Source organism: Electrona antarctica (assembly GCF_951216825.1).
Source record: "Electrona antarctica genome assembly, chromosome: 13".
NCBI classification, from domain to species: Eukaryota; Metazoa; Chordata; class Actinopteri; order Myctophiformes; family Myctophidae; genus Electrona; species Electrona antarctica.
In genome coordinates, this window is record NC_136794.1 from 27,678,461 (window position 1) to 27,698,338 (window position 19,878).

At 44.7% G+C, this 19,878-nt stretch overlaps 1 protein-coding gene across 2 annotated transcripts in view; it reads left to right on the forward strand.

The window, feature by feature from the left end:
* The window catches only part of dnajc10 (DnaJ (Hsp40) homolog, subfamily C, member 10), a 29,083-nt gene that overhangs the window by 3,407 nt on the left and 5,798 nt on the right, over positions 1–19,878 (forward strand). For both annotated transcript variants that reach the window (XM_079519268.1, XM_079519269.1), the window contains 20 exons: positions 298–460; positions 3,056–3,106; positions 3,844–3,926; positions 4,273–4,404; positions 5,041–5,134; positions 5,717–5,794; positions 7,129–7,172; positions 7,423–7,488; positions 8,313–8,378; positions 9,966–10,055; positions 11,116–11,226; positions 11,365–11,479; positions 11,822–11,949; positions 12,819–12,935; positions 13,144–13,245; positions 13,841–13,901; positions 14,875–14,969; positions 16,455–16,585; positions 17,915–17,968; positions 19,177–19,324. In XM_079519268.1, coding sequence (XP_079375394.1) covers positions 298–460; positions 3,056–3,106; positions 3,844–3,926; positions 4,273–4,404; positions 5,041–5,134; positions 5,717–5,794; positions 7,129–7,172; positions 7,423–7,488; positions 8,313–8,378; positions 9,966–10,055; positions 11,116–11,226; positions 11,365–11,479; positions 11,822–11,949; positions 12,819–12,935; positions 13,144–13,245; positions 13,841–13,901; positions 14,875–14,969; positions 16,455–16,585; positions 17,915–17,968; positions 19,177–19,324 — 1,929 coding nt within the window. The remainder of the gene's footprint in view (positions 1–297; positions 461–3,055; positions 3,107–3,843; positions 3,927–4,272; positions 4,405–5,040; positions 5,135–5,716; positions 5,795–7,128; positions 7,173–7,422; positions 7,489–8,312; positions 8,379–9,965; positions 10,056–11,115; positions 11,227–11,364; positions 11,480–11,821; positions 11,950–12,818; positions 12,936–13,143; positions 13,246–13,840; positions 13,902–14,874; positions 14,970–16,454; positions 16,586–17,914; positions 17,969–19,176; positions 19,325–19,878) is intronic.

Here is a 19,878-nt window from a genome sequence, read left to right on the forward strand (position 1 = left end):
ACACGGAGTTGCACCACTCACTTCACACAGGTGTGATTTTACTTGTTTACTGAGGCATTACACTGTCTCTCTGCATTTGATGTACGTGAGTTCTCAACGGGCCTGAACATTAAGACCCGGCCCTAACTGGGCCAGCCTGAGACCCGGTGGATTAGCATACATTTTAGGCCCGACCCAGCCCTAAAACGTCGGGTTTAGGCAGAATTTGAGAACTCTATGGGTGAGAGTGTCTGCTAAATGTCTAAAGTACATTGTAAATTCTCTCTCTCTCTCTCTCTCTCTCTCTCTCTGTCTCAGAACGACCCATCCGCTCACGACGAGTTTGTGAAAATGAACCGAGTATACGAGGTTCTGAAGGACGAAGACTTGAGGAAGAAATATGACAAATATGGAGAGAAAGGTCTGGATGAATCCGAGGGCCAGCGCTACGAGAGCTGGAACTATTACCGTTATGACTTTGGTGCGTGAGTATATGGCAACGAATTACTATACCCCTTGTGTCTGGGACGTAACTATGGAGGAAGCACAATCATTGATTGATTGAAAATTGTATTCACACTAGTATGTCGAATGGGTACATTTCAACAAAAGTACAGGTCAATACAAAAACTGCTACGAGGATAAAACCAGAAAAAAAGCACTAATACTTGTTTACATCAGGTCCTCCATTTTCAATTCATCAGAACATTTAAAGACGTACATACTGTATATACAATTCTATGCAAACAAAGAAATCATCATATATAGAGTTAAAATGTGTACAGTATGCAAAGGGGGGGAGGGGGGGGGGGACTCATTTAAGCTTGTGTCAAGAGTGCCTCGTGTTTGGTACTCAAAACGGCTTTAGCAGGCCATTAGCTACCAGCCACAAACTATTTATAACGCTGTGACGAGACCCCGTAGCGTAAACCATAACACCGTGCCAGCTATTTTCAGGTGGAGCGAACAAGACCCGCCAAAGGGAGGGAGGAGAGCTAATATAAGAGCGGCCATGGATTAAAGCTGTCAGTTGTCAGTCGACTGATTTCAAGTCCTTTGGATTCCATAACAGTGAGCATGTCTTCCGCAGTGATGCAAATAGCCTGCATCCTGCATCCTTTTTGACTCACTGAATTGAGAAAGGACGCAATCATGTCACCCTCCTGGGGGTCCTGGGATGCAATACTGTACTCGATACTGTACTCTAACGTCGTTGAAGTAGGACTAGCTCTCAAGATGGGCTACTTTCGGTTACTATTTTAACAGTACTGGGTTTGGTGATGCTCTATATCAAACATTTTTGGCCGTGCACCCCCTGTTACCTCCTGACCTAGCTGACGCACACCCAACGCTCAGTCTTGTTGTATTTGGCCGAATTTGTTTTTATGATTATGGCAAATAATCACAGAATGTCACTGCACTGAAAGACATGCAGCTGCTGTATAGAGGGTATGCGTGTGACATCATCAAACCCGGAAGTTATCCAGGAACGCCTACTGAGTGGCAAAAACTACTTTCTGGCCTTGACAGCAATTACATCCAAACAGAAACGTTGTATTTGATTGCATTAAACGACGATAAACGACATTAAACTCACTTTGTCACAAATTTTGCCACTCGATTTGCCATTCACTTTATGCATGTGCATACCCTCTATACTCCCGCAGCTGCTCTACTATACACCTCCTTGCACTAGTGTTTTACCAGATTTTGCCGTCATGTCACGCACCCCCTAGAGCAGGGGTCGGCAACCCAAGATGTTGAAAGAGCCATTTTCGACCAAAAATAAATTCAAAATCTATCTGGAGAAAAATGTACACATTATAATGCGGCTTGCCAAGCTTTATTATCTCTCGGGTTGCAACGAAACTAGCAGCAGTGGTGGAGTTTGAAGATGCGATCCACTTTTTAAAAGAGTGTTTGCTCTCTTCTACTTTCTTCAGCAGTTCTGCAACAGCACTCTCTCATTCCCAACTGGGTGGTCAGCTGCAAATTTTGCATGCTTTCTCTGGAAATGTCTTTCAACGTTACTTTTTTTGTTGTTTGATAGCTTCTCATTGCAGATTAAACATACAGGCAGTCAATCTGCATTGGCTGTGAAGGCAAAAGCCTCTGTCCACGAACTGTTAAATCCTCTGTTTTCGTCGGCTATCTTTCTTTTTCTCCCTGTAGAAGCCATAGCGTAGCAAGGCAGCAGGCCTCACACACCCACCGGTTTGTTTATAATAGACACCTGGTTGGCGCGGCGCCGAGTATGTCGCATGCTATGACGCAAATTTTAGTTGACATATGTGTTGAAACTTAATATTTATTCTACACATTTTTACAAAATTGGAAAACTTAAGAGTGTTTGTCACGTTTGGCCTCCTACAGAAACCGTTGCAGACCCCTGCCCTAGAGGGCGTTCGCGCACCATAAGGGGTGCACGACTGCAGTGCACGCACCACAGTTTGGGAACCCCTGCTCTATATAAAGTCAAAGACTTACGATTTGTCACACACGCTACCGCAGTGCTATTTGTTCTCCGCATTTAACCCATCTCTTGGAGCAGTGAGCCGCAGCCAAGGAGCGGTGAGCTGCAGCCGTGCTGCACTCGGGAATCATTTGATTAGTTGATTTGACCCCCCAATCCAACCCATTTTTACAGTCTTTGGTATGACCTGGCCGGGGATCGAACCCCGACCTCCTAGTTTCAGGGCGGACACTCTAACCACAAGGCCACTGACTGGTATTGTCTGTAAAAGACTTTGAGAGCTGTCACAGCGTACAATAGCTGGGAGGGAATTTGTCAAAAATCATCAAGATTGTGCACTTGCCTTGGTGACAAGTTTTTGATTTTTGGCATGGTGTTAGGTATGGGCATAAGGTTCCCCCCCAAAAAAAACAACATCGCAAATGAGTTGGGCTCGCCCCCTAGTGGTCCATTTGCAATGAATCCAATATTAGATGTAATTGTCAGTACATTGTTGAAAGTTAACCCCAAATGATTGATGGAACAGATTCGTCTTGATAGATGGATTCGTCTGTGGAACACTGACCTTTTAAACCTGTCTGTCTTGTCTGTCTGTCTGTCTAGGTATCTATGACGATGACGAGGACATCATCACTTTGGACAGAGGCGACTTTGGTAAGGAAGGAGAGAATGACTGTTGTTGCATATGGTGATATATAAGACGTGCTGAAGTCTTATATTTTGATTAGGGATGGGCAATTAATCGGTCTTGACATCTGTATCGGCCGATATTGGCTAACATTAGCGCGTGACGTGACAAAAACAAGGATAGGGTGATACAAACTAGTGTCGGAGCTTGTAGATGTTTTGAGTGTTCATGTCGTTTAGACGATGGGTTGTTGCTGACTGCAATGCTGTCCCATTGGCTTAGAGGTCGGCTAGAGGCAAAAAGTGTCTGGTTGTCTAGAGACGAGGCAGCCAATCAGGACGATAGGTCGTCACTACGGCAGCCAATGAGAAATTGGTCGTCAAAGCCATCCCGAGAGAAAATTGACCACCTTGCTTTCCAAGCAGCTGATAAAAAGCCTGAAAAAGCCTCTTGTTATGATGAAGGCTGCAAATTCTATCAGTGTTTTCTGGGGAAGCTTTCAAAAGAGTCAACAAGTTGGAACATTTTGAAATAAAGATTCAAGTTGTTTATTTTGGGATTTGGGCCAACATTTCAATAACGGTGCATCCCTAGTTTTGGAATAAAGAGGCATTGCTTTTTTCAAATTCACTGTTTATAAGCCTTTGTTCAGAATGTACAAAATTATATATTTTTAATACATAATGAGATCATATTGACATTGGTTATCGGCATAGATAGATAGATAGATAGATAATAAAACTATGATATTTTCTTGTTTCAGACGCGGCAGTAAACTCCGGGGAGATCTGGTTCATAAACTTCTATTACCCACGATGCTCTCACTGCCATGAACTGGCTCCCACGGTACCATACATACAATACACACACACACACACACACACACACACACACACCCACACATAGAGACACACATGTGCACATGTTTCACACAAACACATGACACGAGTGTGTGTGTGTGTGTGTGTGTGTGTGTGTGTGTGTGTGCGCGTGTGTGTGTGTGTGTGTGTGTGTGTGTGTGTGTGTGTGTGTGTGTGTGTGTGTGTGTGTGTGTGTGTGTGTGTGTGTGTGTGTGTGTGTGTGTGTGTGTGTGTGTGTGTGTGTGTGTGTGTGTGTGTGTGTGTGTGTGTGTGTGTGTGTGTGTGTGTGTGTGTGTGTGTGTGTGTGTGTGTGTGTGTGTGTGTGTGAGCAGTGGAGGGAGTTTTCTAAGGAGATGGCAGGAGTCATCAGGATCGGAGCGGTGAACTGCGGAGACAACAATCGATTGTGTCGCAGTAAAGGCATCAACAGCTACCCCAGTTTGTACATCTACACTGCTGGACAGGTAACTAAGCAAGATCAGGGCCAACTCAGACTTTTTCGTGCAAAGGGCCACCCAAATGTATAGTGTGTTTGGCCACGGACCCCTCATCTGAAAATCAAGGGATGTCAATCGATCGATTAACTTGCTAGTTGATAAGCAGCGTTTTAAACGTCCAATGACACGCCCGAAAATATCATTATTATTATGATACTGTACATCACGTGGTTTCAGTGAAAACGGTCTGAAAACTCTCACGACGGGGCGCACTGAGCACTGGCTACCAGGCTTAGTAGCTAGCAGGTTAGGCTAGTCATTTGGATGGCAGATTTGCATTCGTACTGACCAAATATGGAAATATGGCTTTTTTTAAAACTGGACCACATGTACGTTCCTCGGCCACGCGTGCACGCAGACAGCATCACATTCACAGAAAACTGCCCAATGATAGAACCGCAGTATTTTCGATTTGTTCTTAACTGTTACGTTTAATTGAAGAATTTTTTAGCGGCGATTAATCGATTAACGATTAACATCCCTAATAAACAACAGTAAAATGAGCACTTTCCCATGTTTTGATCTAAATTAGGGTGACACATTGTTAGCTTTCCACCACTGGTTTTAACTGGCATTCCTCTCGTTTTGGGGGTGACGTCACAGAAGTCAGAGAAGTACTTTGGGGACCGCTCCATGAATAGTCTGCTCGTGTTCTCCATGCAGTTGGTTAAAACCACCGTCACGGAACTGTGGCAAGGTAAGGACTGCTGTATTATACGCACGCACGCACGCACGCATGCATGCATGCACACACACACACACACACATGATTTAGGCATTTACAGAAGCTCTTACCTAGAGTGACTTACACTAAGCATAATCACATCGATCTATAAATGTGCCACGTCTCTGTGTGTACGTCTGTAATGCACGTAAATGGAGAACCTTCCGCCCCACCGACTTCAAATTCGACACACGCGTTCCACACTCCCACGGGGAGTGCGGTGCCCCGCGTCGGATAGCCGGTTGTCCAGAACCAGCACTATATGCGTATACACTATAGAGTGCTATGTCTACATAAAATGCTATCTAAGTTACATAAAATTGAGCCTTTGTATACCGGTATGCCTGTATTTCGTCGAGGCTAGGGCAAGTGCTACGGGCTAAGATGTAGTCTGAAGAGGTGGGTTTTCAGACTACGGCACATGCACATCCACATCTATGTAAAGTTTTATTATGCTGTGCTAAGTTAATGATGCTCCTTGTATTATTCTTTAGTTCTACACTTTGCTCATTTGGTTCTGTTTTCTCGTGTTGTTTATGTTGTTTATGTTGCTAGGCAACGTGTTCACCGAGATAGAACGAGCGTTTTCATCAGGAATTGGCTGGATCATTACCTTCTGCTCTGACTCTGGAGGTAACGCACGCACGCACGCACGCACGCACGCACGCACGCACGCACGCACGCACGCATGCACACATTGGCTTAGTCGTGGGGACGTTTTAAGTCTTTTGTACTACACCAGCCAATAAGGGACCACCATTCTTGGTGACGTAACTAAGGTACGTTTCAAGTTTGGTATAAGGTCAATAACGGGTCTAAAGGATTTAGAACAGCAGTTGTATTAGACATTAGTTAGTAGCACTGAAAGTAGAGAAGATTTAGACCAGCAGTTGTACCAGGCAGTAGACACTACCGGACACTGTACTTCAAATTAGCTTATATAGGGACTCTATAGGGACTCAGAGCAGCAGTCGTACCCAGACAGCAGTGAGCTTTAGGACTTAGAGCAGGAGGCGGACGCTTTTCCGAACAGTCATTGGTCCGACGACCGGATTAAGGTTGGTGAGGGATGCGTTAAGGTTGGCGACTGGATTAAGTTTGGTGAGGGATGTGTGGAAAACGACCGGATTAAGGTTGGTGAGGGATGCGTTAAGGTTCATGACTGGATTAAGGTTGGTGAGGGATGCGCTGCTTCCGTGGGAGGTTATGGTTAGGTTAGGGTCTCTGTCTACCGAGCAATCTTCGTTCCTACTCTCACCTATGGTCATGAAGTGTGGGTCATGACTGAAAGAATGAGGTCGCGAATACAAGGGGCCGAAATGAGGTTTCTCCGACGGGTGGCTGGCATCTCCCTTAGAGAGAGGGTGAGAAGTTCAGTCACGCGAGGGAGACTTGGAGTAGAGCCGCTGCTTCTTCGCCTGGAAAGGAGCCAGCTTAGGTGGTTCGGGCATCTGGTTAGGATGCCTCTCGAGCGTCTCCCTAGGGAGGTCCTCGATGCACGTCCCACTGGGAGGAGACCTCGGGGCAGACCAAGGCGCAGATGGAGGGATTACATCGACTCACTGGCCTTGGAACGCCTCGGGATCCCCCAGGAGGAAGTTACTAATGTTGCTCTGGAGAGGAATGTCTGGAGCTCTCTGGTGGAGCTGTTGCCCCCGCGACACGACTACGGATAAGCGGTTGAAGATGGATGGATGGATAGGTTTTGAGGTATATCATTTTTGGAAGCGGTGATGCCAGTGGTGAGCGCACGTCATGGTGCGCTCTGCTTGCGCACAAGTAGGCCATACATGGCCTACTTGTGTGCAAGGTGCAAGTGCATCTCGAGAGAGTGCATTTCTACTAGTTATGATCTGTGTTGACAAATGCTACACACATGCACGCAAACACGCATTCACAGTACACCACACTATATATAATCTATAATGTTTCATTTACATAATGTTTGACCTGTCTGTCTGTGTCAGATTGTCTGAAGTCTTCAACCAGACAGAAGCTGGCTGGCATGTTGGTAAGGTAACATTATAATTGATGTTGACAATTACAAAAGTATACGGTTACTGTAAATTATATTTCAGAAATAAACTGTGTGTGTGTGTGTGTGTGTGTGTGTGTGTGTGTGTGTGTGTGTGTGTGTGTGTGTGTGTGTGTGTGTGTGTGTGTGTGTGTGTGTGTGTGTGTGTGTGTGTGTGTGTGTGTGTGTGTGTGTGTGTGTGTGTGTGTGTGTGTGTGTGTGTGTGTGTGTGTGTGTGTGTGCGCAGGATGGTCTTGTTAAAGTTGGCTGGATAGATTGCGGTACTCAAGCAAACCTCTGTGACAGTTTCCAGGTAAGCATAATAATAAAGCAGAAACAACATGAGTTGAGACAAATAACAGTCCAAGTCCATAGTAATTATCCATAATGTATAAATGATGGATAAGGGGTCAGGACAGATAGGCCTTTTCGGGGAGGGGGTCACAATAAATGATGGACTTAGACTGTTATTCGTCTCAACTGCTCATATATACACACTGGTTCCCAAACAGTGGGTCGGGACCCATTTGTGGATCACGGACACATTTTTATGGGTCACTTTTTTTTTTTTGGTGTCCTACATTTTGTTTTCAATTATTTCAACACATTTTCAAAAAACCTTCCCAAAAACAAAATTATGTTCATTCATTGAAAACAACGAAGGTAGACGAAACCATGCAAGGCACCAACCTGTTCATCAGGAGCAATTAGGGTTCAGTGTCTTGCTCACTAACTTCGACACTAACTCTGGAGGAGCTCACAGGGATCGGACTGGGAACCTCGCAGCACGAAGCGACGCGTTGTGAACTTGTAGATCTGCTATTTTCACTAGTTTGGGTCCTGGGCACAAGTCAAATTTCTGTTTTGGTTCACAGGCTAAAAGGTTTTGGAACCACTGAATTCTGTAACATGTATTTCCATGTAACTATGCTATGTTTACAAGGGAACGTATTTCCTAAAACACTATGCTATGTTTACAAGGGAACGTATTTCCTTGTAACACTATGCTATGTTTACAAGGGAACGTATTTCCTTGTAACACTATGCTATGTTTACAAGGGAACGTATTTCCTTGTAACACTATGCTATGTTTACAAGGGAACGTATTTCCTTGTAACACTATGCTATGTTTCCAAGGTAACCGGTGGCTCCACAGCATTCTTCCCACCTGGAAGCTCCATGCAGAAACAAGGCAGTGAACTGGTAATACACGCACACGCACACGCACACACACACACACACACACACAGTGTTGTTTAACCTTAAATTCAGTTATTTTATGCATATTGTCCCTGACTCAGAATCAATCTCATTTCATCGCGCGTTATCATTTAGATAACGTTTTATTTTATTGTATGCAACCAATTATTTATTAAAACACTTAGGCTGTTAGCATTTATTGAAAAATTAGGATCTAATTCACGCCAGCATTTTTTTAAATTTGAGCTCTTATTTTGAAAAGCCGCCATTTCCGCTCCACAAACAGTAGTCCTAAGTTAGGAGTTTTCACACAGCCAGGCGGGCCTTGTTTACAATGTGAATCCAGGCCGGAGCTCCGGAGAGCTCTAGATCATCAGCTCTGTGCCGTCAAAGAAACGCTGTTTTGACCAAAAATGCCACCTGGGACAAGGAATAGGAGATACAGGCGATTGAAAGAAATGGATAGAATGGATTCTTATGGCGACGACGATCTAAAATGGGCGATCCAGTGCTGTGCTAACAACACAGCTAGCTAACCGGCTAACGTGAGTAGCATTTTGGCTCGAGCAATCGAACGCGCTATGAAAGCTCAATTGCCGAAGGCCGTCGGCAATGGCGTTAAGCGTCAGTATCAAAATTAGGCTTCAATTGACTTTAATCGTCGGCAATGGCGCGCTAAGTGTTAACTTCTTATTGCTGCTAGCTGTTCCAGGGGCCACCATACGTGTTCACTTTAAAAGTCGGAGTTTGCCCCTCTCCCCCACACACACACTCGCTACACACACTCTAGTATCATTGGAACAAGCAGACACTGTTTATCTTTCGCCAGAAGCTTTTACATGGCGGGAGCGTCGCGGTACAAAGGCACAAATTAAATCTGAAATTTGGATGGCAGAAGATCCACCAAGGACAGCTCTCCTGGAATCCGACTTATGGAGGTTTGAAAATCCTCCTTTCAACTGCTTTAAACCGTGATTATATTTTCAATCCCATAGCTGGAACGGTGGGACGTTGGCGCGTTGCCATAGGAACCGGACCAATGTTAAACGCTGCGGTTGGACTCAACCATTATATAGACGGAGTATACGTTGGGGTCCGCATATATACGGATCTGGGATATGACGCCACCTAGCGTCGGGGTACGTATATATACGGACCTGGGATATGACGCCACCTAGCGTCGGGGGACGTATATATACGGACATGGGAAAGAAAGAATTAAACACTTTCAATGTGGCATCCCGATAATGAATCAATGTGATTATAGGTGAACATTTTCAAGCATTTTGTCCTTTTGCCCCAAAACAAATGGCAAAAGAATTGTTGAGAGCTTGTAGAGTTTTCATGGCCTATTCATACTACGAAATGGTGGGCCTTAAGCCATTTACACCTGAGACGGATTCTAAAAAAAAAGTCTTCTAAATCATGACAGTTTTCTGAAAAACCATGTTTCTGTATCAGTGGTTCTCAACCTATTTCATGTCAAGGACCCGCAGTTAAATAAAACCAATTCTTAACAATCAGTTAACTATTAACATCCCTAGTTCCATTGTGTAATGTATTGTGTGTATTGTTGTTGGCATGTTCAAGTGGCTCCAAACTCTGGACAGCAAAGAGATCTACGGTCAGGTCATGGAACACCTGCCGGACCTGGAGCTTCTGACGGCAGACAACTTCAAGGTACCTTCGCCCCAGTGCTGGTTCTGTTTCGTCGACTGAAGCCCAAACCACACCAAAGGGTCGAGAGACGCAACAAAACTGTTTTAGCTTTCGTCCCAGTGGTGTGATATATGTCCTGTTGCGAGTAGTTTTTACCTGCCTGTCTCTAAATAAAGTTTGGAGCATCTTAAAGTGAGTTGCGAGCCCCTGCTTTCTTTTTATTGTTTACTGTTTCTACAGTTTTGGCTCAGCACCAATTGGAGGATGTGCGTTACTTTTCTTGCCCTGTTGCGAGTAGACACATGTAGACGCAAGTCGACCCAATTGAATGGTTGCTTGCAACTACATGTGTCTACTCGCAACCGTTTGGTTGCAAGGAGTTGCATGGCGACCCATTGCTGTAGTTTGGGCTTAAAACTACGACGAGTGGTGGGCGGTATGTGGTGACAAATATCGCTGAGACGATATAATGTCTCCACGATGTGTCTTTTCAGAGGTATTGTGCATATCGTGATACAGTGAATGCACATTCTATGATTTGCAGTTCTATACCAGTTTGACTCCATAAAACGCGTTACCTGCTATTTAATCAAATATTCTACGCTGCCGAGATTGTTTTATTACCTTTAGAGCATACGCTGAAGTATTTGCAGCTTTCAACGACAAATGGTCCGTCGCCATGTTTTGATCATCGGTACCAGCGGTCATTACAATGTGCTACAGGATCCGCCTCCATGAGGCATTGTAGTCCAAACCAACCCCCCGTCCACTTACATTGAGCTCATTTTCCCAGAAGCCCTAGCAGCCCAGATGACAAATGTCGGGTATAGCGTTTTACGCACGGTGGAACACTGGATTAAACAATTAGCGGCCGTCAAACTGTTACTTTAGTTTATACTAAAGAGCGACTGTTTCGTTTTTAGTATTTTGGTCTAAATGGTCTCTTACTCCTTTTTCTTTTAGTTTTTGTTACCAGCTTGTAGGTGGTTGTACTGTTAAGTAACTTGAAAATTAACCATAAAAAATGTGCGTGCGTGCGTGCGTGCGTGCGTGCGTGCGCGTGTGTGTGTGTGTGTTGCAGAACAAGCTGACCGGACATCGCTGGCTGGTCAGTTTTACGTTTGGACAGAAGACTCTGGCTTCCAACGAGTACAAGAAACTACAGGCGCTACTCAGAGAGGACCACATACAGGTGCCTGTCTGTCTGTCTGTCTGTCTGTCTGTCTGTCTGTCTGTCTGTCTGTCTGTCTGTCTGTCTGTCTGTCTGTCTGTCTGTCTGTCTGTCTGTCTGTCTGTCTGTCTGACTATCTACCTGTCTGTGTGTCTCTAGGTTGGCAGGGTGGACTGTCTTGCTGATGCAGACCTGTGCCAGTCTCTGTACGTCCACACAGCGTGTGTGGCAGTCTTCAAAGGCCTGGGCATTCAGCACTTTGAAATACATCATGGTCAGTTTACCTTCCGTTTCATTGATTGATTGATGAATAATGTCTTAACACGCTTGTTAACGGTAGACGTATAAGCTCCATATAGGGACAAGTGAAGATGGAGTGACGGCCTAACCATCTTATATTCTTTCTCTCGGCTTGATCACTGCCATGCACTTTTCTTCCTGGCCTGCCAGAGAAAACCGACAGATTACAACTCAAAATGCGGCAGCCATAGTTTGTAACTAAAACTGTCTGTCTGTCTGTCTGTCTGTCTGTCTGTCTGTCTGTCTGTCTGTCTGTCTGTCTGTCTGTCTGTCTGTCTGTCTGTCTGTCTGTCTGTCTGTCTGTCTGTCTGTCCAGGTAAAGATGTGTTGTACAGCATCGTGGGCTTCGCCAGAGACAGTGTCAAAGGTCACGTGACCACTCTGCTTCCCGACAACTTCCCGTCTGACGGGAAGGAGCCCTGGTTGGTGGACTTCTTTGCTCCGGTCAGTCAAACCTAATAATATGAATGAATAATTAATTGCATTTTTTATTAGCGCTTTTCCAACGTACAGTAGTGCTCAAAGCACTTTACAATGGTCCATTCATTCATACATTGGGAGGTGAAGCGGCGAACAGTCTGCGCCAGCGTCCTCACTTCCCACATTCACACACCAACGGTGGCGATCTAGCATGAGGCACCGACCGATTCACTGGCGGCAGTGTGGGGTTCAGTGTCTTGCCCAAGGACGCTTTGACATGTTAGCGTCCAGAGTGGGACTTACTGTCGAGAAGTTAGAATCTCCACATTCACATTCTTAAAGGACCACTTTTCAACCTATCTTCATATAATAGGTCCTCAGTATAATCATGATAAAATGGCACAATTGTTTTCTACTCAGTCTGTGTCTCATAGGAGGGCAGTTTAGCAACCCGTCCACCAGTGACATCGATTTTTCTTTTAACCTTTTTTTTTTTACAAAAACGATGGCTTCCATTTTCGCATTGCAACTTTTCAGGACTAGTACATTTTACTTACTTCAGTCTAAATTAGTAGTTTAATGAGCAGTATTAAAAGGTTATTGTCTATTTGATGTCCAATGTAATTGTACTTTGTTCATAAAGTTAACATAACTTTAAAGGAATTTGAAAGGCAATTGAACTGGTTTCCAATTCAAAATAGCAAAAAATGATTCCGAATTTCAATTCAAATATATCAAAAATAGCTGATCTACAAGCTCAAAACGCGTCGCAAAATGCGACACGTTTTGAGCTTGTAGATCAGCGCATGCAAACTCCACACAGGAAGGCCCTTTCGCCAACCCCACCTCAGGTATGGGCACTGATGACATATTATTGTTATTTTAATTTACAGTGGTGTCCGCCGTGTCGAGCGTTGCTCCCCGAACTGAGGAAAGCTTCCATCCTATTGGCTGGACAGATGAAGTTTGGCACGCTGGACTGTACCATTCACCAGGAGCTGTGTAGCACGGTACCTGTCTGTCTGTCTGTCTGTCTGTCTGGACTGTACCATTCATTAGGAGCTGAGTAGCACTGTACCTGTCTTTCTGTTTACCTGTCTACTTTCTGAAGCTTGATGATATGTTAAATTGCTGTTAACTTGTTGTGTGTGTGCGTGTGTGCTCATGCACGTGTGTGACTGTGTGGGTCTGCGCGCGAATGCACGTGTGCGTGTGCAGTACAACATTCAAGCCTACCCGACCACTGTCATCTTCAACCGTTCCTCCATCTATGAGTATGAAGGCCATCACTCTGCTGACGCTATACTGGAGTTTATACAGGTGTGTATACACACACACACACACACACACACACACACACACACACACACCGGGGGGCGGCAGTGGCTATGGGGTACTAGAGTAGCCGGTAGAGCAGCCGGATAGTAACCGCAAGGTTCCCAGTTTGATCCTGGGCTCCCCCAGAGTTAGTGTCCTTGAGCAAGACTCTAGTCTGAACCCCCTAATTGCTCCCGATGTGCAGGTTGGTGCCTTGCACGTTTTCCTCCGCCATCGGTGTATGAATGTGTGTGTGAATGGATGAATGTAATGCACAATCTATGTAAAGCGCTATATAAATGCACCATTTACCATTTAGTTGATAACTGATAACGGTTGATAGCAGGCTGGATTGAATTGAAACAACACTGTCTGTCTGTCTGTCTGTCTGTCTGTCTGTCTGTCTGTCTGTCTGTCTGTCTGTCTGTCTGTCTGTCTGTCTGTCTGTCTGTCTGTCTGTCTGTCTGTCTGTCTGTCTGTCTGTCTGTCTGTCTGTCTGTCTGTCTGTCTGTCTGTCTGTCTGTCTGTCTGTCTGTCTGTCTGTCTGTCTGTCTGTCTGTGTCTCTCGCTCTCTCGCTCTCTCGCTCTCTGTCTATAGGATCTGGTCAGTCCATTGGTGGTGGTGTTGGATCCTTTTAGCTTCAGAGACAGAGTTAAAGGTAAGACTAATACTTCTATAGTAGTTTAGTAGTAAAGTGATGTGTGAACTTGTAGATATTACTATTTTCCACAGAGTTCCAAGTAGAAGACAAAAGGGCCTTTCTGTGTGGAGTTTGCATGTTCCTCCCGTGTCCCCTAGAGTAGGTACCCTCACATGTTCTCCCCGTTCCCCTAGGGTAGGTACCCTCACATGATCTCCCTGTGTCCCCTAGGGTAGGTACCCTCCCATGTTCTCCCCATGTCCCCTAGGGTAGGTACCCTCACATGATATCCCTGTGTCCCCTAGGGTAGGTACCCTCACATGATCTCCCTGTGTCCCCTAGGGTAGGTACCCTCACATGTTCTCCCCATGTCCCCTAGGGTAGGTACCCTCACATGTTCTCCCCATGTCCCCTAGGGTAGGTACCCTCACATGTTCTCCCCATGTCCCCTAGGGTAGGTACCCTCCAGTGGTGTCATGGTGTTTTTTTTTTACTGGTACCACAGCGTTTTGATGACGCCACGTGCACGCACGCATGTGCGCATGGCAGAACACCGAACACACAGAACAGCTGATATAGCCTAAGCCTATTAGACACAAACACAAAAGTAGACTTAAAATAGTCAGACAAACATCTTTACTGCACACTGCACGCGTCTTGGAAAGTCTGGTGACACGAGGTTGATTAGGTGCGTCTTCTCTTGAATCTAGGGGGACGCGTTCTAGCGTGCACGCACATGCACCGTTCCGTTCCGTCCCTGCGCGAGCACGTCAAAAGTTTACTGGTACCACGGCGTGGTACTGCGTTCTACGTTGTACGCATGACACCACTGGTACCCTGTTGGTTGTGTGTTTCAGTTGGGTCTGGAGGGGAGCTGTGGATGGTTTTATATATTATATATATTGTGTTGGTTGTGTGTTTCAGGTGGGTCTGGAGGGGAGCTGTGGATGGTTTTATATATTATATATATTGTGTTGGTTGTGTGTTTCAGGTGGGTCTGGAGGGGAGCTGTGGATGGTGGATTTCTACGCTCCGTGGTGTGGACCCTGTCAGGCCCTGAAGCCTGAGTGGAGACGCATGGCCAGGGTATGGGATATTAACCCTCGTTACACACATACGCATGTCCAGGGTATGGGATATTAACCCTCATTACACACACATGCATGTCCAGGGTATGGGATATTAACCCTCATTACACACATATGCATGTCCAGGGTATGGGATATTAACCCTCATTACACACATATGCATGTCCAGGGTATGGGATATTAAGCCTCATTATTACACACATACGCATGGCCCAAGTATGGCCATGCGTATGCCTACAAGTTCATGAGCTTGTAGATCTGCTATTTTTGAAAAACCTTGAAAATGTGGCGCAAATCTTTGAATATATATTATTTCAGAGCGAACGTTTTAACTCAAATCTTTGCTTCTGGGAGGTCACTGTAACAACTTATTAACTTATTACTTATTTTCAGATGGTGATCGGTGGCCAATTACATATATTCCTTGACATGAAATTGAGAACGAGAACGACTGACATAGAAACATTTTTCAGAATATTGTCTATTTAGAAGACATTTTTTGTAGAATCGGCCTCAGGTCTTAAACAGAAAATACATTTTTATCAGGATAGAGAACTCACACAGGCTGCAAGTGATGACACCGAGGAATGAGCAGTGACAGAATGACAGAAATGGAACTGGAACACTGTAACATTGAAGCTGATAAGTGGGTACTCTCTCCTGATATAATGTGTGTCAGGTCTCAAGCTAAAAAGTAGCTATGTGTTACTCTTTGTCTGGCCACAAGGTGGCAGGCTTTTACAACAAATGACTATGTCAAACACAACAGTTGCTAGTACCTGTCAACATACAATAATATAACAGTGGTTGTCAAAGTGGGGTCCGGGGACCCCCTGGGGTCCTTGGGGGGGGCGGTGCCTCATCCATATTTCATGTTGGTTATTCAATATTAGCAGATGTACTGCTTGTATCTGCTTTCTTTTCTTTTTGCCAGCTGCTGTGAAAGCACAGCTGGTCAATGTTCTCTCTGCTGTGCTTTCACGCCCACTTGCTGTAGTTGAGACATATATTTCTCATTGGCTGTACTGACAACCTATTGTCCTGATTGGCTGCCTCGTCTCTAGGCAACCACACACCTTTTTCCTCTAGCCGACCTCTCAGCCATGGCATATAAGGCAGCACTGGTAATTAAATGATGTCATCAATTCTTGTTTTCTATTTTTTAGCATTTTAGCAAAATCTTGAATGTGTTCTTTATCTCCTGGCGCAAACCATTTTCAGATTGAGGGGGAGGGGGGATATATATCTATTTGGCGGACTTTGGTAGTTTGACAACTACTGCTGCAATATCATATGTCTTTGAGGTCGTTACTATAATAGTCACACTTTGACGACATTGAAGAGCTATAATTATTGTGCTCACACAGACTATTTTTTGTGTGTGTGTGTGTGTGTGTGTGTGTGTGTGTGTGTGTGTGTGTGTGTGTGTGTGTGTGTGTGTGTGTGTGTGTGTGTGTGTGTGTGTGTGTGTGTGTGTGTGTAGCTGTTGACAGATGTGGTGGCGGTGGGTTCGGTGGACTGTCAGCAGCATCAGTCTCTGTGTCGCTCTGAGGGGGTGAGGGCTTACCCCGAAATACGACTGTACCCCAACACACACTCCCCTCAACACTACATGTGAGTGCACACACACACACACACACACACACATTTTATTTCTTTATTTGAATCCGCAAATTGCAATTAATTGAACCAAGAAAGAGTGGTACACGTGAATATTTTCATCACTCTGAGCGACGGACCTTTTTGCGATGATGTCATCATCCCACTCGCAGATGCGAGGACTTGCAACGCACACTGTCCCGGGCAGCGCACCCCCCGCGCCTCCGCCTCCCAGTTCTTCTACCCCTTTTTCCATACGGTTGTCACGTTTTCCTTTTACTTTATACCTGATGTAAAGACGCCTAATAGTGCCTTTCTAGTTTTATCCTCGTAGCAGTTTTTGTATTGACCTATTTACAAATGTCAATCAAGCTTGTTTGTTAAATGTATAGGCTATTATTGTACATATGTGGTAGACTAATGTCTGTAGTTATTAATGCCTGTAGTTATATATGTACATAGCCTACTTTATCCGCGGGATTCAGCGTTTTAGCCAAAGCGATCATAACAATATAATTTGAAAATTTATAGATGTCTCTTCAACAAATGCATGGGAGCCGGTGTACGCTTTTTCCAATTGCGTTTTTTATATAATTCAGTGTTTTAAGCAAAGCGATGCATGCCTAATTATTATACATTATGTTCATTCCAAACCAAAACTCTATCGCGTGTGTGTGTGTGTGTGTGTGTGTGATTCTGATCTGTCATCTCTGTATGTGTTGACACTACACACACGCAGAAGAACTGGGAGGCGGAGGCGTGTGGGGTGCGCTGCCCGGGACAGTGTGCGATGCAAGTCCTCGCATCCCACTCTGTCTTGTATGATTTAAAACTGATTAAAAACGTGGATTAAACAATGAAAACATAACTCGGGCAACTCGCGAACAGGAGGGAAAGTGTTCTACAGTCAATTAACTCGTGTAACTCGTGTTCAGGAGTCAAAGTGTTAATAATTTATTTATATTGCTCAAAAATTATTATTTTTCATGATCTCCACTGAAGTTCCGGAAGTCTCACCCGTGATTTCATCCAGAGTCCCCTTTGGGCCACTGTAGTCCACAACGGCGGCCCATTTGGGACACAAACATTGTGGAGAGATTTGTGTTATGAAAAAATATATATATCTTTTTAGAGTGATAAAATAAGCAATTTACCGCAAAACCCCACGGGTCACGCTCAGAGCTGCAGTCGACTCAGGATGGAGTTATGAAAATGTTCACCTCTACCACTCGTTCCAGGATATTTTCTCCTTTAAGCGTCAACACAAATTAAACTGAGAATCTCTGACTGCTATAAATGTTAATTAACAGTTTTAAATACTAATTATGGTGTGTGTGTGCGTAGGAGTTATAACGGTTGGAATCGAGATGCACAGTCACTGAGGATGTGGGCTTTGAGGTAAGAGTTGTACCTGACATACACACACACGCACAGACACACGCACGCACGCACAGACACACACACACACACACACACACACACACACACACACACACACACACACACACATATATCCTTCTCTCTCTCTCTCTCCCTGGGACTAAGCGAAAGACAAAGGGTTACAGTGCTTTTGCAGTAGTTGCTCCTACATTATGGAACGCCCTACCTTTCACTTTAAAAAACGCTGAGTCTGTTGAAAACGTTTTTATTTCGGAAACATTTTCCCGATGTTATTTGACCTTCTTGACCTTGTTTGGTTGTATTGCTTGTTGTACTTTAATTTGATTGATCATATTGTGTCATTGTACAGCACTTTGTAACCTTGTTTCGAAAGGTGCTTTATAAATAAAATGTACTTACTTACTTACTCTTCAAACCAAATTAATGGATGTGAACGGTTCCATAAATATCGGGTTGTTTACATATTTTAAAGATCTATAAGGGTCCATTTGGTTTAATTTTACACTAAATGTGAGGGAGGGACTAGTGGAGAAGAGATCCAGTAGAACTAAATGTTAGGGAGGGACTAGTGGAGAAGAGATCCAGTAGAACTAAATGTTAGAGAGGGACTAGTGGAGAAGAGATCCAGTAGAATTAAATGTCAAGAAGGGACTAGTGGAGAAGAGATCCAGTAGAACTAAATGTTAGGGAGGGACTAGTGGAGAAGAGATCCAGTAGAACTAAATGTTAGGGAGGGACTAGTGGAGAAGAGATCCAGTAGAACTAAATGTCAGGGGGGGACCAGTGGAGAAGAGATCCAGTAGAACTAAATGTTAGGGAGGGACTAGTGGAGAACAGATCCAGTAGAACTAAATGTTAGGGAGGGACTAGTGGAGAAGACATCCAGTAGAACTAAATGTTAGGGAGCGACTAGTGGAGAAGAGATCCAGTAGAACTAAATGTCAGGGAGGGACTAGTGGAGAAGAGATCCAGTAGAACAAAAATTGTGTGTGTGGGGGTCAAAAACCCAAAAATTGTAAAATCGATATACTTAAAACGTCGATTGTGGATCTGCCACTTTTGATGCTTCTCTGTAACGCTGTAGTTTGATCAAGTAGGACTTTAATTTACCAAAAAACACAAAAAGTTGGAGATTTTGCCTGACAGCAACGATTTGTGTCACTTATGTGGACATAAATAAAGTGTGTGTGTGTGCGTGCTTGCAGTTCTCTACCCAGGCAGTCGGTAGACTTGACTCCAGACACCTTCAGGTCGTTGGTGATGTCGGGGTCAGACCACTGGGTGGTGGACTTCTACGCCCCCTGGTGTCAGCCCTGTCTACAATTCGGCCCCGAGTTTGAACTCCTGGCCAAGGTGAGTACCACTTAACCCATTCAGTTTGAACTCCTGGCCAGGGTGAGTACCACTTAACCCATTCAGTTTGAACTCCTGGCCAGGGTGAGTACCACTTAACCCATTCAGTTTGAACTCCTGGCCAGGGTGAGTACCACTTAACCCATTCAGTTTGAACTCCTGGCCAGGGTGAGTACCACTAAACCCATTCAGTTTGAACTCCTGGCCAGGGTGAGTACCATGCACTGAACCCATTCAGTTTGAACTCCTGGCCAGGGTGAGTACCACTTAACCCATTCAGTTTGAACTCCTGGCCAGGGTGAGTACCACTTAACCCATTCAGTTTGAACTCCTGGCCAGGGTGAGTACCACTTGACCCATTCAGTTTGAACTCCTGGCCAGGGTGAGTACCGCTGAACTCATTCAGGACAGGAACCCCTTTTGGTGTTTTAAGCATTATGTTATACTTTAGCTGTTGAAAAAAATCGCAGATCTACCGAGTGCCACGCTACGAGCTTGTAGATAATTCAATCATTAAAGGGCGGGTGCATGCTTGTGTGTGTGGCTGTCAGATA